At 52.4% G+C, this 15,280-nt stretch overlaps 1 protein-coding gene across 1 annotated transcript in view; it reads right to left on the bottom strand.

Moving 5' to 3' along the window:
- Window positions 1–233: 233 nt before the first annotated feature.
- The window catches only part of LOC101541310 (arylsulfatase L), a 41,218-nt gene continuing 26,171 nt past the window's right edge, over window positions 234–15,280 (bottom strand). Inside the window, 7 exon segments of the mRNA XM_055123635.1 lie at window positions 234–592; window positions 2,792–2,910; window positions 7,287–7,449; window positions 8,411–8,466; window positions 8,468–8,543; window positions 9,673–9,809; window positions 12,005–12,428. Coding sequence (XP_054979610.1) covers window positions 237–592; window positions 2,792–2,910; window positions 7,287–7,449; window positions 8,411–8,466; window positions 8,468–8,543; window positions 9,673–9,809; window positions 12,005–12,428 — 1,331 coding nt within the window. The 3' untranslated portion in view covers window positions 234–236.

The following is a 15,280-nucleotide window of genomic DNA, read 5'->3' as shown; positions in this document are numbered from 1 at the left end:
GGCCTGCCAGATGCCGTCCAAAGTCGGGCGGCCACTTGCCACCAAACGGACGCCTCTGAGCCACTGTGTGCCATGGCACCACGGCGATCAGAGCCGGTGGCGTATCCGTGTGGCGGAACAATTGCTTCAGCCCCCCCCTGGGGGACCCTCTGCTCTCCCTTTCCCCGAGTGGCGCTGATCAAGCCGGCTCAATGTGGCGCCGGGCGTCACCCCTGGGTGCCACGCGGACTCTCGGCTCAGTGCTCGTCCCCCTCGTGGTCGCACCAGCAGAGCGGGAAGGGCCCGCAGCAGGGCTGAAGCCAGGGTTTCCAGACGTTGCCGGCGTCCAGCTGCAGGGGGACGGGGCGGAGGGTCCGCCGGTGCTCCTCCACGGCGCGCCGGACCCTCGCCACCACCTCCAGGAACAGGGGCTCTGAGTGGACGCTGAGCGGCCGGGCTTCCCCGGGGTCGGTGACCAGGTTGAAGAGCAGAGGCGGGTCGTGCTCGGTCACGCCGGGCCCCGAGCAGGGGCAGACGCCTCGGCCGTAGCAGGCACCCGCGCCCGGGGGGTGGAAACGGGGGGTCATGTAATGCACCTTCCACACAGCGCCGGCTGCAAGAGGGGAGAGGGAAGGACGGAAAGGGGTGAGGGGGCGCTGTAGGGGGGGGGGGGCGTTCACACCCACAGCTGCACGGCAGCCCAGAGGAGCACTAAAACCAGGGCTCGGCAGGGCCAAGATTCTTGCCGAAGATTGGGACGTGTGGCCCAGGTGGAAGTGCGCATGGGTGCGCATGCGTCGCGGAGCGCACGAATCCCCACCACCCTGCCACGGAAAGCGAGCGACCAAGGAGGGAGCTGGGTTAGCCAATGAGGGGCCCGGGTTCAATCCCCGGCAGCCCACATGGTCCCTTGAGTGCAGAGGTGGGAATAAGGTGGGACCCCAGGAAAAAAATAAACAAAAGAGGGCTGGGGCCATACCACAGCGGGGAGGGCGTTGGCCTGGCACCCTGCCGACCCGGGTTCGATTCCCAGCATCCCATAGGGTCCCCCCCGAGCACCGCTAGGAGTCATTCCTGAGTGCAGAGCCAGGAGGAGCCCCTGAGCATCGCCGGGTGGGACCCAAAAAGAAAAAAAAGAAAAAACAAACAAAAGGGACCAAGACCCAAATAAAAAGTAGCTGCAGGGTTGGGAAGGGGAGGGGAGGGCGTATGCAGGATGCAAGCAGGTCTACCAGGCGGGTGTGAATCGTAGGTAGATACTAGGTGTGTCGATAGAGTAATAGATAAGTTAATAGATTGGTTGGTAGATTGAAAGATGACCTTGAATCATAGGTAGAAGGTGTGTCAATAGAATAATAGATATTGGGCCGGAGCGATAGCACAGCGGGTAGGGCGTTTGCTTTGCACGCAGCCGACCTGGGTTCGATCCCCGGCATCCCATATGGTCCCCCAAGCACTGCCAGGAGCAATTCCTGAGTGCAAAGCCAGGAGTAACCCCTGAGCATCGCTGGGTGTGACTCAAAAAGCAAAAAAAAAAAAAAAAAAAGAATAATAGATATTGTCAATAAAGTAATAGCTAATTGATTGGTTGGTAGATTGAAAGATAACATTGAATTATAAGTATGTAATAATAGGTGTCAAGAGACTAATAGATAAGTTATCAATTGGTTGGTAGCTGGAAAGATACATTGAATCATAGGTAGGTTGTAGGTGTGTCAATAAATAGCTGATCGATTGGTTGGTAGAAAGATAGACTGAATCGTAGGTAGGTAGCAGGTGCATTGATAAAGTAATAGCTAATAGGTTGGTTGGTAGATTGAAAGGTAACACTGAATCATAGGTAGGCAGTAGGCATGTCGATAAACTAATAGATAAGTTAATAGACTAGTTGGTAGATTGAAAAATACACTGAATTATAAGTAGGTAATAGGTGTCAATAGACTAATAGATACGTTATCGATTGGTTGGTAGCTGGAAAGATACATTGAATCATAGGTAGGTAGTAGGTGCATCAATAAAGTAATAGCTAATCAATTGGTTGGTAGATTGAAAGATACATTGAATCGTAGGTAAGCAATAGGTCAGTCGATAAGGTTATAGCTAATAGATTGGTTGGTAGATTGAAAGATACATTGAATCGTAGGTAGGTAATAGGTGCATCAATAAATTAATAGCTAAGTTAATAGATTGGTTGGTAGATTGAAAGATACATTGAATCATAGGTAAGCAATAGGTCAGTCGATAAGGTAATACCTAATCAACTGGTTGGTAGATAGAAAGATACACTGAATCGTTGGCAGGTAATAGGTGCGTCGATAAAGTAATAGCTAAGTTAATAGATTGGTGGGTAGATTTGTAGGTAGGTAGTAGATCTGTCAGTAAAGTAATAGCTAAGTTAACAGATGGGTAGATTGAAAGATAACATGGAATCGTAGGTAGGTAGTAGGTGTGTTGATAGAATAATAGCTAACAGATTGGTTGGTAGATTGAATGACATATTAAATCATAGGCAGGTAGTAGGTGCGTCAGTACAGTAACAGATAAATTAATCAATAGATTGGTAGATTGATCGAGATATAGGTGGGGACGGTGGGTCCAGGATGGGGGGAGGGGGCTCTACCATGCAGGTGTGAGGCTGTGAGTTTATCTCCCCCCAACACAATACTCCACAATTTTATTAGTAAATGCCCCCTCTCCCCCTCAAACACACACACACACACACACACACACACACACACGCACACACACGCACCAGAGGGGCGTCAGTGAGCACAGAGCAGTCAGCACGGGGACCCCAGGGCAGAGCACTCACTTTCCGGCTGGTGCCAACGCACGGCATGCAGTAAGTTCTCGCAGTAATGCATCAGGAACTCGTGTCCACCCTGACCCGTGCCCAGGAGCAGGGGCAGCAGGTCTTGGCCATCAATGACCCTGCGGAAAGAAAGCCAGGCAGGAAGCAGGCACAGTCCCCGCCTTGGCCCAGCACTCGTCCCTCTGCTGAGACCGCCCACAGCCCACAGCTCTGTCCGGGGGGTGAGGGGCACACAGAGAGACGTGGGCAGGTGGGCACAGGAGCAGACACACAGTGGCGGGCACGGAGATACGGGGTCCAGGAGACAGCACGGCAGGTAAGGCGCTTGCCTCGCGCGCAGGTGACCCGGGTTCGATCCCCAGAACCCTGTAGGGTCCCCTGAGCCCCGCCAGTAGTGAGCACAGAGCCAGGAGTAAGCCCTGAGCACTGTAGGACGTGACTCCGAACAAAAACCAAAGGCATTAAAAATAGAGGTAGGTAGATGAATAGAAATGCACTGATAGCTACATATGTGGGTAAGCGGCTATGTCGTTACCCCGATGGAGTTACACGTCAGCGGGTTCAATAGATCGGATGCTAGACCGATTGGTAAATAGAATCGTAGATAGGTAGTAGATGTGTGGATAGAGGAATAGCTAAGTCAGTAGATGGGTTGGTAGATTGAAAGATACATTGATAGTAGGTGTGTCCATAGAGTAACAGATAAATTAACTGGTTGTTAGGTTGAAGGATACATTGAATCAGGTAGACAGTAGGTGTGTCGATAGAGTAATAAATTAACGGGTTGGTAGATTGAAGGATACAATGAATCAGGTAGATAGTAGGTGTGTGGATTGGATAATAGATAAATTAATTGGTTGGTAGATTGAAGGAGACAATGAATCAAGTAGGATAGTAGGTGTATTGATTGAGTCATAGATAAATTTATTGGTTGGTAGATTGAAGGATACATTGAATCAGGTAGATAGTAGATGTGTAGACAGAGTAATAGGTAAATTAACTGGTTGGTAGATTGAAGGATACATTGAATCAGGTAGACAGTAGGTGTGTCGATAGCGTCATAGATAAATTAATGGGTTGGTAGATTGAAGGATACATTGAATCAGGTAGATAGTAGGTGTGTAGACAGAGTAATAGGTAAATTGACTGGTTGGTAGATTGAAGGATACATTGAATCAGGTAGATAGTAGGTGTGTAGACAGAGTAATAGGTAAATTGACTGGTTGGTAGATTGAAGGATACATTGAATCAGGTAGACAGTAGGTGTGTCGATAGAGTAATAAATTAACGGGTTGGTAGATTGAAGGATACAATGAATCAGGTAGATAGTAGGTGTGCTGACTGAGTCACAGATAAATTTGTTGGTTGGTAGATTGAAGGATACAGTGAATCAGGTAGATAGTAGGTGTGTGGATTGGATAACAGATAAATTAACTGGTTGGTAGATTGAAGGAGACAATGAATCAGATAGGATAGTAGGTGTATTGATTGAGTCATAGATAAATTTATTGGTTGGTAGATTGAAGGATACATTGAATCAGGTAGATAGTAGATGTGTAGACAGAGTAATAGGTAAATTAACTGGTTGGTAGATTGAAGGATACATTGAATCAGGTAGACAGTAGGTGTGTCGATAGCGTCATAGATAAATTAATGGGTTGGTAGATTAAAGGATACAGTGAATCAGGTAGATAGTAGGTGTGTAGACAGAGTAATAGGTAAATTGACTGGTTGGTAGATTGAAGGATACATTGAATCAGGTAGACAGTAGGTGTGTAGACAGAGTAATAGGTAAATTGACTGGTTGGTAGATTGAAGGATACATTGAATCAGGTAGACAGTAGGTGTGTCGATAGAGTAATAAATTAACGGGTTGGTAGATTGAAGGATACAATGAATCAGGTAGATAGTAGGTGTGCTGACTGAGTCACAGATAAATTTGTTGGTTGGTAGATTGAAGGATACAGTGAATCAGGTAGATAGTAGGTGTGTGGATTGGATAATAGATAAATTAATTGGTTGGTAGATTGAAGGATACATTGAATCAGGGAGATAGTAGGTGTGTAGACACAGTAATAGGTAAAGTAACTGGTTGGTAGATTGAAGGATACATTGAATCAGGTAGATAGTAGATGTGTAGACAGAGTAATAGGTAAATTAACTGGTTGGTAGATTGAAGGATACATTGAATCAGGTAGATAGTAGATGTGTATACAGAGTAATAGGTAAATTAACTGGTTGGTAGATTGAAGGATACAATGAATCAGGTAGACAGTAGGTGTGTCAATAGAGTAATAAATTAACTGGTTGGTAGATTGAAGGATACATTGAATCAGGTAGACAGTAGGTGTGTCGATAGAGTAATAAACTAACTGGTTGGTAGATTGAAGGAGACAATGAATCAGGTAGACAGTAGGTGTGTTGGTAGTCATAGATAAATTAACGGGTTGGTATATTAAAGGATACAATGAATCAGGTAGATAGTAGGTGTGTTGATTGAGTCATAGATAAATTAATTGATTGGTAGACTGAAGGATGCATTAAATCAGGTAGATAGTAGGTGTGTAGACAGAGTAATAGGTAAACTGACTGGCTGGTAGTTTCAAGGATACATTGAAATCAGGTAGATAACAGGTGTGTGGACTGGATAGTAGATAAATTAATTGGTTGGTAGGTTGACGGATGCATTGAATCAGTAGATAGTAGATGTGTGGACTGAATAATAGATAAATGAACTGGTTGGTAGATTGAAGGGTGCGTTGAATCACAGAGAGTAGGTGTGTCGACAGAGTAATAGATAAGTGAATCAATACATTGGTCCCTACATCGAATCAGATAGATATGGACGGTCTAGACAGATTGATGGACTAATTAATAGTCGGTCAACAGTTAGGTTACTACGTAGGTAGGTTAAGAGATCCACAGAGCGACTGATCTATAAACACAGACAGGTGGGTGGACCCAGGGATGCCTAGCAAGATGGATACACAGGAAGATGGGTAGCCCCCAGGTAGACTAATAGAGGCCGACTGGCAGACACTCAGGTGGACAGAAAAACGACTGGTGGATTAAACAGTTAAATACGGCATATGAGACTGGACACTGTGTCCAGAAAGTGTCTGTGCTAGACCCCATGTCCCACCCATGTCTCACCTCACCTGTGACCACCTCCCCCTCCCCCATCAAGCACCTGCATTCTCCACAGCTGACCACCCTCACGGGGGTGTCACACCCAGAATGGTGAAGGGAGAAGGGGAAGGAGTGTCAGCAAAGAGAGAGGAGAAAGATAGGAAAGGAACGGAGAGAAAGAAGGAGGCAAGCCAATGAGAGAGAGGAAGGAAAGATGGAAGGAAGGAAAAAAGGAAGGGATAGAGAAGAAAACGAGGAAGGGAGAGAGAAAGAATGAAAGAATGGGAAAGAGAAAATGAAAGGAAAGAGAAAAAAGGACGGAGAAAATAAAGAAGGAAGAAGGAAGGAAGGGAGAGAAAGAATAAAAGAACAAATAGTATGAAAAAGAAAGGAGAAAGAATGAAAGAATAAACAAGAAAGAAAATGAGGAAAGAGAAAGGAAGGAAGGAAGAAGAAAGGAGAGAAGGAAGGGAAAAGGAAGGAAGGGAAAGAGACAAAGAAATGAAAGAAGAAACATGAAAGAACGAAAGAAAGAAGAAAATTAAAGAGAATTAGGAAGAAGGAAGGGAAATAGAAAGAGTGAAAGAAAGGAAAGAGCAAGAGGAAAGAATAGAAATAAAAGGAGAGAAAGAAAAAAGTGAGCTAGAGAGAGAAAGGAAGTAAGAGAGAGAGGAGAGCTAGGAATGGATAGGTGGATTCTGCTCTCCCATAGGACAGCAAGGAAGGAAGGCAGGAAGGAAGGCAGGAAGGAAGGAAGGAAGGAAGGAAGGAAGGAAGGAAGGAAGGAAGGAAGGAAGGAAGGAAGGAAGGAAAGAAGGAAGGAAAGAAGAAAGGGAGGGAGGGAAGGAAGGACAGAAGGAGGTAGGGAGGGAAGGGAGGGAGGGAGGAAGGAAGAAAGGGAAGGAAGGAAGGAAGGAAGGGAAGGAAGGGAGAGAGGGAGGGAGGGAGGAAAGAAGGAAGGAAAGAAGGAAGGGATGGAGGGAGGGAGGGAAGGAGTAAGGAAGGGAAGGAAGGGAGGGATGGAAGGAAGGAGAGAGGGAAAGAAGAGAAGGGAGGAAGGAGAGAAGGAAGGGATGGAGGGAGGGAGGGAAGGACGGAAAGAAGGGAGGAGAGAAGGAAGAGAGGGAGGGAGCGAAGGAAGAAAGGAAGGAAGGCAGGAAGGAAGGAAGGAAGGAAGGAAGGAAGGAAGGAAGGAAGGAAGGAAGGAAGGAAGGAAGGAAGAGAAGGAAGAGAAGGGAGCAAGGAAAACAAGAAGGGAGAAGAAAGAGAAAGAAGGATGGAGGGACAGAATGAAAGCCTGGGAAAGCGGAGAGGAAGGCAGGGACAGGTGGCGGGGCCAGGGTCTCTCTCCCACGCGCGTCCCTACCTGTCCTGGGGCAGCTGCCCCCCGGCCAGCCGCACCAGGGTGGGCAGCAGGTCCATGAGGCTGGTGGGCGCGGACACCTCGCGGCCGGGGGGCAGCACGCGGGGCCAGCGGAAGATGCCAGGCACGCGGATGCCGCCCTCCCAGCCGCCCGTGCCCTTGCCGCCTGCGGGGACGAGAGGCCGAGTCAGACCCCCAGCCTGAGGCGGACGCGGTCGGCGCTGGACCCCAGGCCGGGAAGAAGCCCAGCGTCCCCCCACCCCCAAAATAAGTAAGAAAAAGGGGCACCCGGGGCTGGTGACTCGGGCAGGAGTTGGGGGCCTGCAGGGAAGGGCTAAATAAGAGGGGCTGGAGAGACATCACAGCGGGAGGGCGTCGGCTGGGCACAAGGCCGACCCGGGTTCGAGTCCCACCAGCCCATAGGGTCCCCCGAGCACCGCCAGGGGTGGTTCCTGAGTGCAGAGCCAGGAGGGACCCTTGTGCATCGCCAGGTGGGACCCAGAAAGCAAAAAAAATAAAATAAAATAAAATAAAGAGCTGGACGAGGGAGCCCTTTCTTTTCTTTCTTCCCTCCCTCCCTCCTTCCTCTTTCTTTCTTCCTTCCTTCCTTCCTTTCTTTCCTTCTTTCTTTCTTTCCCTCCTTCCTTTTTCTTTCCTTCTTCCCTCCCTTCTTCCTTTCTCTTTCTTTCTGTCTTTCTTTCCTCCTTCCTTTTTCTTTTTTTCTTTCTGTCATCCCTCCCTCCCTTCTTCCTTTCTCTTTTTCTTTCTCTCTCTTTCTTTCTTTCTTTCTTTCTTTCTTTCTTTCTTTCTTTCTTTCTTTCTTTCTTTCTTTCTTTCTTTCTTTTTTTCCTTCCTCTTTCTTTCTTCCCTCACTCCCTCCTTCCTTCCTCCCTTCCCCCTTCTTCCCTCCTTTCCTCCCTCCCTCCTTCCTCTTCCTTTCTTCCTTCTTTGCTTCGTTCTTTCCTTCCTTCCTTCCCTCCCTCCCTCCTTCCTTCCTCTTCCTTTCTTCCTTCCTTCCTTCCTCCCTCCCTTCCTTCCTTCCTCCCTCCCTCCCTCCCGCCCTCCCTCCCTCTCCTCCTCCCTCCCTCCCTCCCTCCCTCCCTCCCCCTCCCTCCCTCCCTTCTCACCTCTGAAGACTCCGTTCCAGCCACCCAGCTGCCGCCCGCCCAGCTGTGCCTCCAGGAGCCCCGTGGTCGGAGGCGAAGTACACGAGTGTGTCCTCACGCAGCCCCTGCGCATCCAGGGTCTCCAGGATGTGACCTGCAGACGGACGACGCGTGTCGGGCCACCCGCGTCCCCGAAGGCACTGGACCGGGCACGTGCGGTCACATTCTCTGTGTGTGTGTGTGTGTGTGTCTGTGTTGTGTATATTTGTGTTTGTGTGTTGCTGTGTGTCTGTGTTTGTGTGTGTGTCTGTGTGTATATGTGTGTGTGTGTCTGTGTGTACATCTATGTGTGTGTTTGTGTGTGTGTCTATGTATCTGTGTGTCTGTGTCTCTGTACTTGCGTGTATATATCTGTGTCGGTGTGTTTGTGTCTTTGTATGTCTCTTTGTATGTCTATGTGTCGTGTATATATATGTGTCTGTGTATATCTGTGAGTTAGCGTGTTTCTGTGTGTGTGTCTGTCTCTGTGAGTATATCTGTGTGTGTGTGTCTGTGTGCTTGTATATGTCTGTGGGTGGGTGTGTCTGTGTATGTATATCTGTATCTGTGTGTCTGTGTATCTGTCTACATATTTGTGTCTGAGTATGTCTGTGTGTTGTGTATATTTGTGTCTCTGTCTGCCTGTGTGTATATCTGTCTGTGTTTGTGTCTGTGTGTATATCTGTATATTTGTGTGTGTCTGCGTCTTTGTGTGTCTATGTGTTGTGTATATTTGTGTGTCTATGTGTTGTGTATATTTGTGTGTGTCTGTGTGTTTCTGTGTGACTCTGTCTCTGTGTGTATCTGTGTGTGTCTGTATATGTTGGTATGTGTCTGTGCCTCTGTATATGTCTCTGTGTGTCTGTGTCTGTGTGTCTGTTTGTATATCTGTGTGTCTGTGTGTTGTGTATATTGTGTGTCTCTGTGTTTGTGTGTCTGTCTCTGTGTGTCTGTGTGTTGGCATATGTGTGTGTGTGTGTCTGTCTCTCTCACTCTCTCTCTCCTCTCCACATTCAAAAACCCTCCAAATAAAATCTCTTTCCTAAAAAAATTAACAAATAATAAACTCTATTCCCTTCCCTGCCCGTCTACTCCTGAAAATCCTTCCTGCGAGGCGAGATACGAACCCGGGTCCCGGGGGGGGGCAGAGGCGGATGGGGAGAAAGTGACCGTCTCTCTCCCCTCCCCGTCTCTCTCCCACGAGCCCCCCCCGTGGGGCCTGCCCGCGTCCGCCGGACACTCACCCACCATGGAGTCCAGCTCCTCCACATTGTCCCCGTACAGCCCGTGGGCGCTCCGGCCCAGGAAGCTCTCCGCGGTCACCAGGGGCGTGTGCACGTGCAGGAAAGAGACGAACAGCAGGAACGGGCGCTGTCGGGGGCTGGGTGCGAAACTCACAATGACGCCCTCGCTCCGTCCGGTCAGGGCTCGGGGACTCGCGAGGAGGCCACGGATTGACCTGGGTTGGCCACGCGCGAGGGAAGTGCCCTCCCCGCTGTGCTACTGCTCGGGGCTCGCTTGATAATTATTTTATTTTATTTTGCTTTTTGGGTCCCACCCGGCGGCGATGCTCAGGGGTCCCTCCCGGCTCTGCACTCAGGAATGACCCCTGGCGGTGCTCGGGGGACCCTAGGGGATGCTGGGAATCGAACCCGGGTCGGCCGCGTGCCAGGCCAACGCCCTCCCCGCTGTGCTCTCGCTCCGGCCCCTTCAGGAGAATCCTATTTCCGGAGAACTGTGCGTGAGGAAATGATTCTGGAATTCTACGGGCAAAGTAGGATGCTCTGGTTTGGCGAGACCTTCCCCCACGCCTGCCCCCGGACTATGACACGCCCCTGGCCCTGCTAACTGATCCCTGGTCGCCCGCAGGCAAATCCACCATGTCCGTGAACTCTGGGGCCTGAGACCACGGCAGACGCCACCTTCGGTATAGAAGATGTTGAGGAGGTGAAGGTCCGCACGTTGCATAGGAACCGAAACTCAGGAGGAAACGCACCTGACGCAGCTGAGATATGCACAGGCAGAGCGAGTGCAGCAGGTAAGGCAGGCCTCTCGCCTGGGGCTGGGCCTGGCTCAATCCCTGGCATGGCCGGGAGAGCCACCAGGAGTGAGCACTGAGCACGGAGCCAGGAGTCAGCCTTGAGCACAGAGCTGGGAGTGAGCCATGAGCACAGAGCTGGGAGTCAGCTGTGAGCACATAGCGGGAGTAACCCTTGAGCACATAGCAGGAGTCAGCCCTGAGCACAGAGCCAGGAGTGAACCCTGAGCACAGAGCCGGGAGTCAGCTGTGAGCACAGAGCCAGGAGTAAGTCGTGAGCACAGAGTCAAGAGTCAGCCCTGACACAGAGGCAGGAGTGATCCCTGAGCACAGAGCCGGGAGTCAGCCCAGAGCACAGAGTCAGGAGTGAGCCATGAGCACAGAGCTTGGAGTCAGCCGTGAGCACAGAGCCAGGAGTCAGCCCAGAGCAGAGCCAGGAGTGAGCCGTGAGCACAGAGCCGGGAGTCAGCCATGAGTGAGCCCTGAGCACAGAGCTGGGAGTCAGCTGTGAGCACAGAGCCAGGAGTCAGCCCTGAGTATAGAACTGGGAGTGAGCCTTGAGCACAGAGCTAGGAATCAGCCTGAGCACAGAGCCAGGAGTGAGCCGTGAGCACAGAGCCGGGAGTCAGCCGTGAGCACAGAGCCAGGAGTAGCTGTGAGCACAGAGCCGGGAGTGAGCCCTGAGCACAGAGCCGGGAGTCAGCCTTGAGTGCAGAGCCGGGAGTGAGCCCTGAGCACAGAGCCGGGAGTCAGCCTAAGCACAGAGCCAGGAGTCAGCCATGAGCACAGAGCCAGGAGTCAACTGTGAGCACAGAGTCAGGAGTCAGCCCTGAGCACAGAACTGTGACCCCAGCTGATTTTGACTCAACCCCAGCCCCCGTATCCCCCAAAGAATCAAGAATAATCTTTAACTGTACCCATCCCTTGTTACTATCTGTTTGTGCGGGGGGGGGGAGGGGGGGCAAAGAGGGCGTTGAATCCCCCTGGGGCGATGCCCAGGGCTTCCTCCCGGCTCCACACTCAGCCGTGACTCCTGCCGATGCTCGGGGGGAGACGCTAGGGGACACACTGAGACTCGAACCCTCGAACCCGGGCCGGCCGCGTGCCAGGCCAAGGCCGTTCCCTGTGCGTCCTGACATTTGCTGATTTTCTTTAAATTTTCTTTATTTATTTATTTTTTCTTTTTGGGTCCCACCCGGCGATGCTCAGGAGTCCCTCCTGGCTCTGCACTCAGGAATGACCCCTGGCGGTGCTCGGGGGACCCTATGGGATGCTGGGAATCAAACCCGGGTCGGCCGCGTGCCAGGCCAACGCCCTCCCCGCTGTGCTATCGCTCCAGCCCCCATTTGCTGATTTTTAATTTTGCGCCTCCGCGCCCGAGGGGCGGGTGGGTCCTCACGGTGCTGGTCGGGAACAGACCGACCCAAACCCAAATCGTGGCCGGGGTCTGGCTGGATCTGCAAGTCCCAACCCCCCGCTCCCCGTCCCCCAGACAGGGGGTAACCCCCGACCCCCGACCCCGGACCCCAGACACTGACCTCTGGAGAAAGGCGTCCACCTCTCTCAGGAGGAGGCGCGCGGCGCGCTGCAGGCGCATGGGCTGCTCGGAGACGCTGTGGTTGCGCATGAGGTAGCAGTCGGCGTGCACCAGCAGCGCGCCCAGCGCGCGCGCGCACAGCAGCAGGAGCGCCGCGCCCACGGCCGCGCAGCCCACGGCCGCCCAGGGCACGCGCAGCAGGCGGCCCAGCCTCGCCGCGCCCAGCGAGAGCGCGGCCAGCGCCAGCGCCTGGCAGCCCAGGTGCAGCCCTGCCTGCAGCCCCGCCCGGCGCTCCGACACGCTGCCCGGCACGCAGTCGCCCATCATGGAGAAGGGCATCCCGAAGAAGTGCTGGAAGCCGTGGCGCAGCGGGTGGTGGCAGTGGTCCCCCGCCCAGGCGCAGTTCAGGCCCAGGTGCCACTTCCCTGCGGGGGGCGGGGGGGGGAAGGGGAGGAGAGAAGGGAAGGAGGGATGGAGGGAGGAGGGAAGGAGGGATGGAGGGAGGAAGGAAGCAGGGGTGGAGAGGGAAGGGAGACAGGGATGGACGGAGGAGAAGGGAAAGAGGGATGGAGGGAGAAAGGAAGCAGGGGTGGAGAGGGACGGGAGACAGGGATGGAGGGAGGAGAAGGGAAGGAGGGATGGAGAGAGAAAGGAAGCAGGGGTGGAGAGAGAAGGGAGACAGGGAGGGAGGGAGGGAGGGAGAAGGAGGGGAAGAGGGATGGAGGGAGAAAGGAAGCAGGGGTGGAGAGGGACAGGAGACAGGGATGGAGGGAGAAGGGAAAGAAGGATGGAGGGAGAAGGGAAGGAAGGATGGAGAGAAGAGAAGGGGTGAGAGATGGAAGGAGAAAGGAAGCAAGGGTGGAGAGGGAAGGGAGACAGGGATGGAGGGAGGAGAAGGGAAGGAGGGATGGAGGGAGGAGAGGGGAAAGAGGGATGGAGGGAGAAAGGAAGCAAGGGTGGAGAGAGAAGGGAGACAGGGATGGACGGAGGAGAGGGGAAAGAGGGATGGAGGGAGAAAGGAAGCAGGGGTGGAGAGGGAAGGGAGACAGGGATGGAGATAGGAGAAGGGAAGGAGAGATGGAGGGAGGAAGGAAGCAGGGGTGTACAGGGAAGGGAGACAGGGATGGAGGGAGGAGAAGGGAAGGAGGGATGGAGGGAGGAGAAGGGGAGGAGGGGTGGAGGGAGGAAGGAAGCGGGGTGGAGAGGGAAGGGAGACAGGGATGAAGGGAGAAGGGAAAGAAGGATGGAGGGAGAAGGGAAGGAAGGATGGAGAGAAGAGAAGGGGTGAGAGATGGAAGGAGAAAGGAAGCAAGGGTGGAGAGGGAAGGGAGACAGGGATGGACAGAGGAGAAGGGAAGGAGGAATGGAGGGAGGAGAGGGGAAAGAGGGATGGAGGGAGAAAGGGAGCAAGGGTGGAGAGGGAAGGGAGACAGGGATGAAGGGAGAAGGGAAAGAAGGATGGAGGGAGAAGGGAAGGAAGGATGGAGAAAAGAGAAGGGGTGAGAGATGGAAGGAGAAAGGAAGCAAGGGTGGAGAGGGAAGGGAGACAGGGATGGAGGGAGGAGAAGGGAAAGGGATGGAGGGAGAAAGGAAGCAGGGGTGCAGAGGGACGGGAGACAGGGATGGACAGAGGAGAAGGGAAGGAGGGATGGAGGGAGAAAGGAAGCAGGGGTGGAGAGAGAAGGGAGACAGGGAGGGAGGGAGGGAGGGAGAAGGAGAAGAGGGATGGAGGGAGGAAGGAAGCAGGGGTGGAGAGGGAAGGGAGACGGATGGAGGGAGAAGGGAAGGAGGGATGGAGGGAGGAGAGGGGAAAGAGGGATGGAGGGAGAAAGGAAGCAGGGGTGGAGAGGGAAGGGAGACAGGGATGGAGGGAGGAGAAGGGACAGAGGGATGGAGGAAGAAGGGAAAGAAGGAGGGAAGGACAAGAAAACAGAAAGAGAAAAAGGGAAAAAAAAGAGGAGGATACTTTTTTTTTTTTTGCTTTTTGGGTCCCACCCGGCGATGCTCAGGGGTTCCTCCTGGCTCTGCACTCAGGAATGACTCCTGGCGGTGCTCAGGGGACCCTATGGGATGCTGGGAATCGAACCCGGGTCGGCCACGTGCCAGGCAAACGCCCTCCCCGCTGTGCTATCGCTCCAGCCCCGAGGAGGATACATTTCGAAAGTATGTTTTTACCCCTTGTTTCTGTCGGTAGATATTTAATAACACGCAGACACACACACATTTGTTCCAGTTGGTTTATCTGTGTAACAGTGTTAACAGTGTAACAGTGTAACAGGTAACACCGCTAAGGTGTATCACTGTAACACAGTAACAGTGTAACCGGTAACACAGCTATGGTGTATCACTGTAACACAGTAACAGTGTAACAGGTAACACCGCTATGGTGTATCACTGTAACACTGTACAGGTGTAACACGTAACACCGCTAGGGTGTATCACTATAACACAGTAACAGTGTAACAGGTAACACAGCTAGGGTGTATCACTGTAACACAGTAACAGTGTAACACGGCTAGGGTGTATCACTGTAACACAGTAACAGTGTAACACTGTAAAACCGCTACAGTGTAACACTGTAACACAGTTGCTCATCGATTTGCTCGATACTGAATCTAAATAAATCATATCATCATTTACTAGAAATATCAAACCAGGGGCTGGGCAAGAGCCCAGCGGGCAGGGCGTTTGCCTGGCACGCGGCTGACCCGGGTTCGATTCCCAGCATCCCATAGGGTCCCCCGAGCACTGCCAGGAGTCATTCCTGAGTGCAGAGCTAGAAGGGACCCCTGAGCATCGCCGGGTGGGACCCAAAAAGAACAAAAAATAAATAAATAAACAAAAAAAAAAAACAGGTTAATGAGGATGGGAGAGAGAACCGCCAATTGTGAGGGCTCAACTCTCTGCACAGTGCTCGAAAGTATCAATGACCATAGTTGGTGGCTTCAGGCACAACCCCAAGGGACCCCAGACCCAGGACAGCCAGGAGGACGTTGGCCCTGCACCCGCCGACCCAGGCTTGGTCCCTCGCACCCAGAGGTGTCCCCGAGCACCAGCGGGAGGGGTCCCGGGGTGCAGAGCCAGGAGGAAGCAAAGAAGCAAACGTCCAACTGGGGTGGGTCACGCAAAGCAACTGCTGCGGCTCAGCACCCGCCTGCACCCTCACTGCAGGTGTTTGATCGCGGTGGGTGGTTTGGGGGCCACAGCCAGCGATGCTCAGGGCTGACTCCTGGCTCTGTGCTCAGGGCGGACTCCTGGGTCTGTGCTCAGGGCTGAC

Source organism: Sorex araneus (assembly GCF_027595985.1).
Source record: "Sorex araneus isolate mSorAra2 chromosome X unlocalized genomic scaffold, mSorAra2.pri SUPER_X_unloc_9, whole genome shotgun sequence".
Classification (NCBI taxonomy): domain Eukaryota; kingdom Metazoa; phylum Chordata; class Mammalia; order Eulipotyphla; family Soricidae; genus Sorex; species Sorex araneus.
The sequence above is the reverse complement of the archived record's forward strand: the minus strand, read 5'-3'. Positions and strand labels throughout refer to the sequence as shown.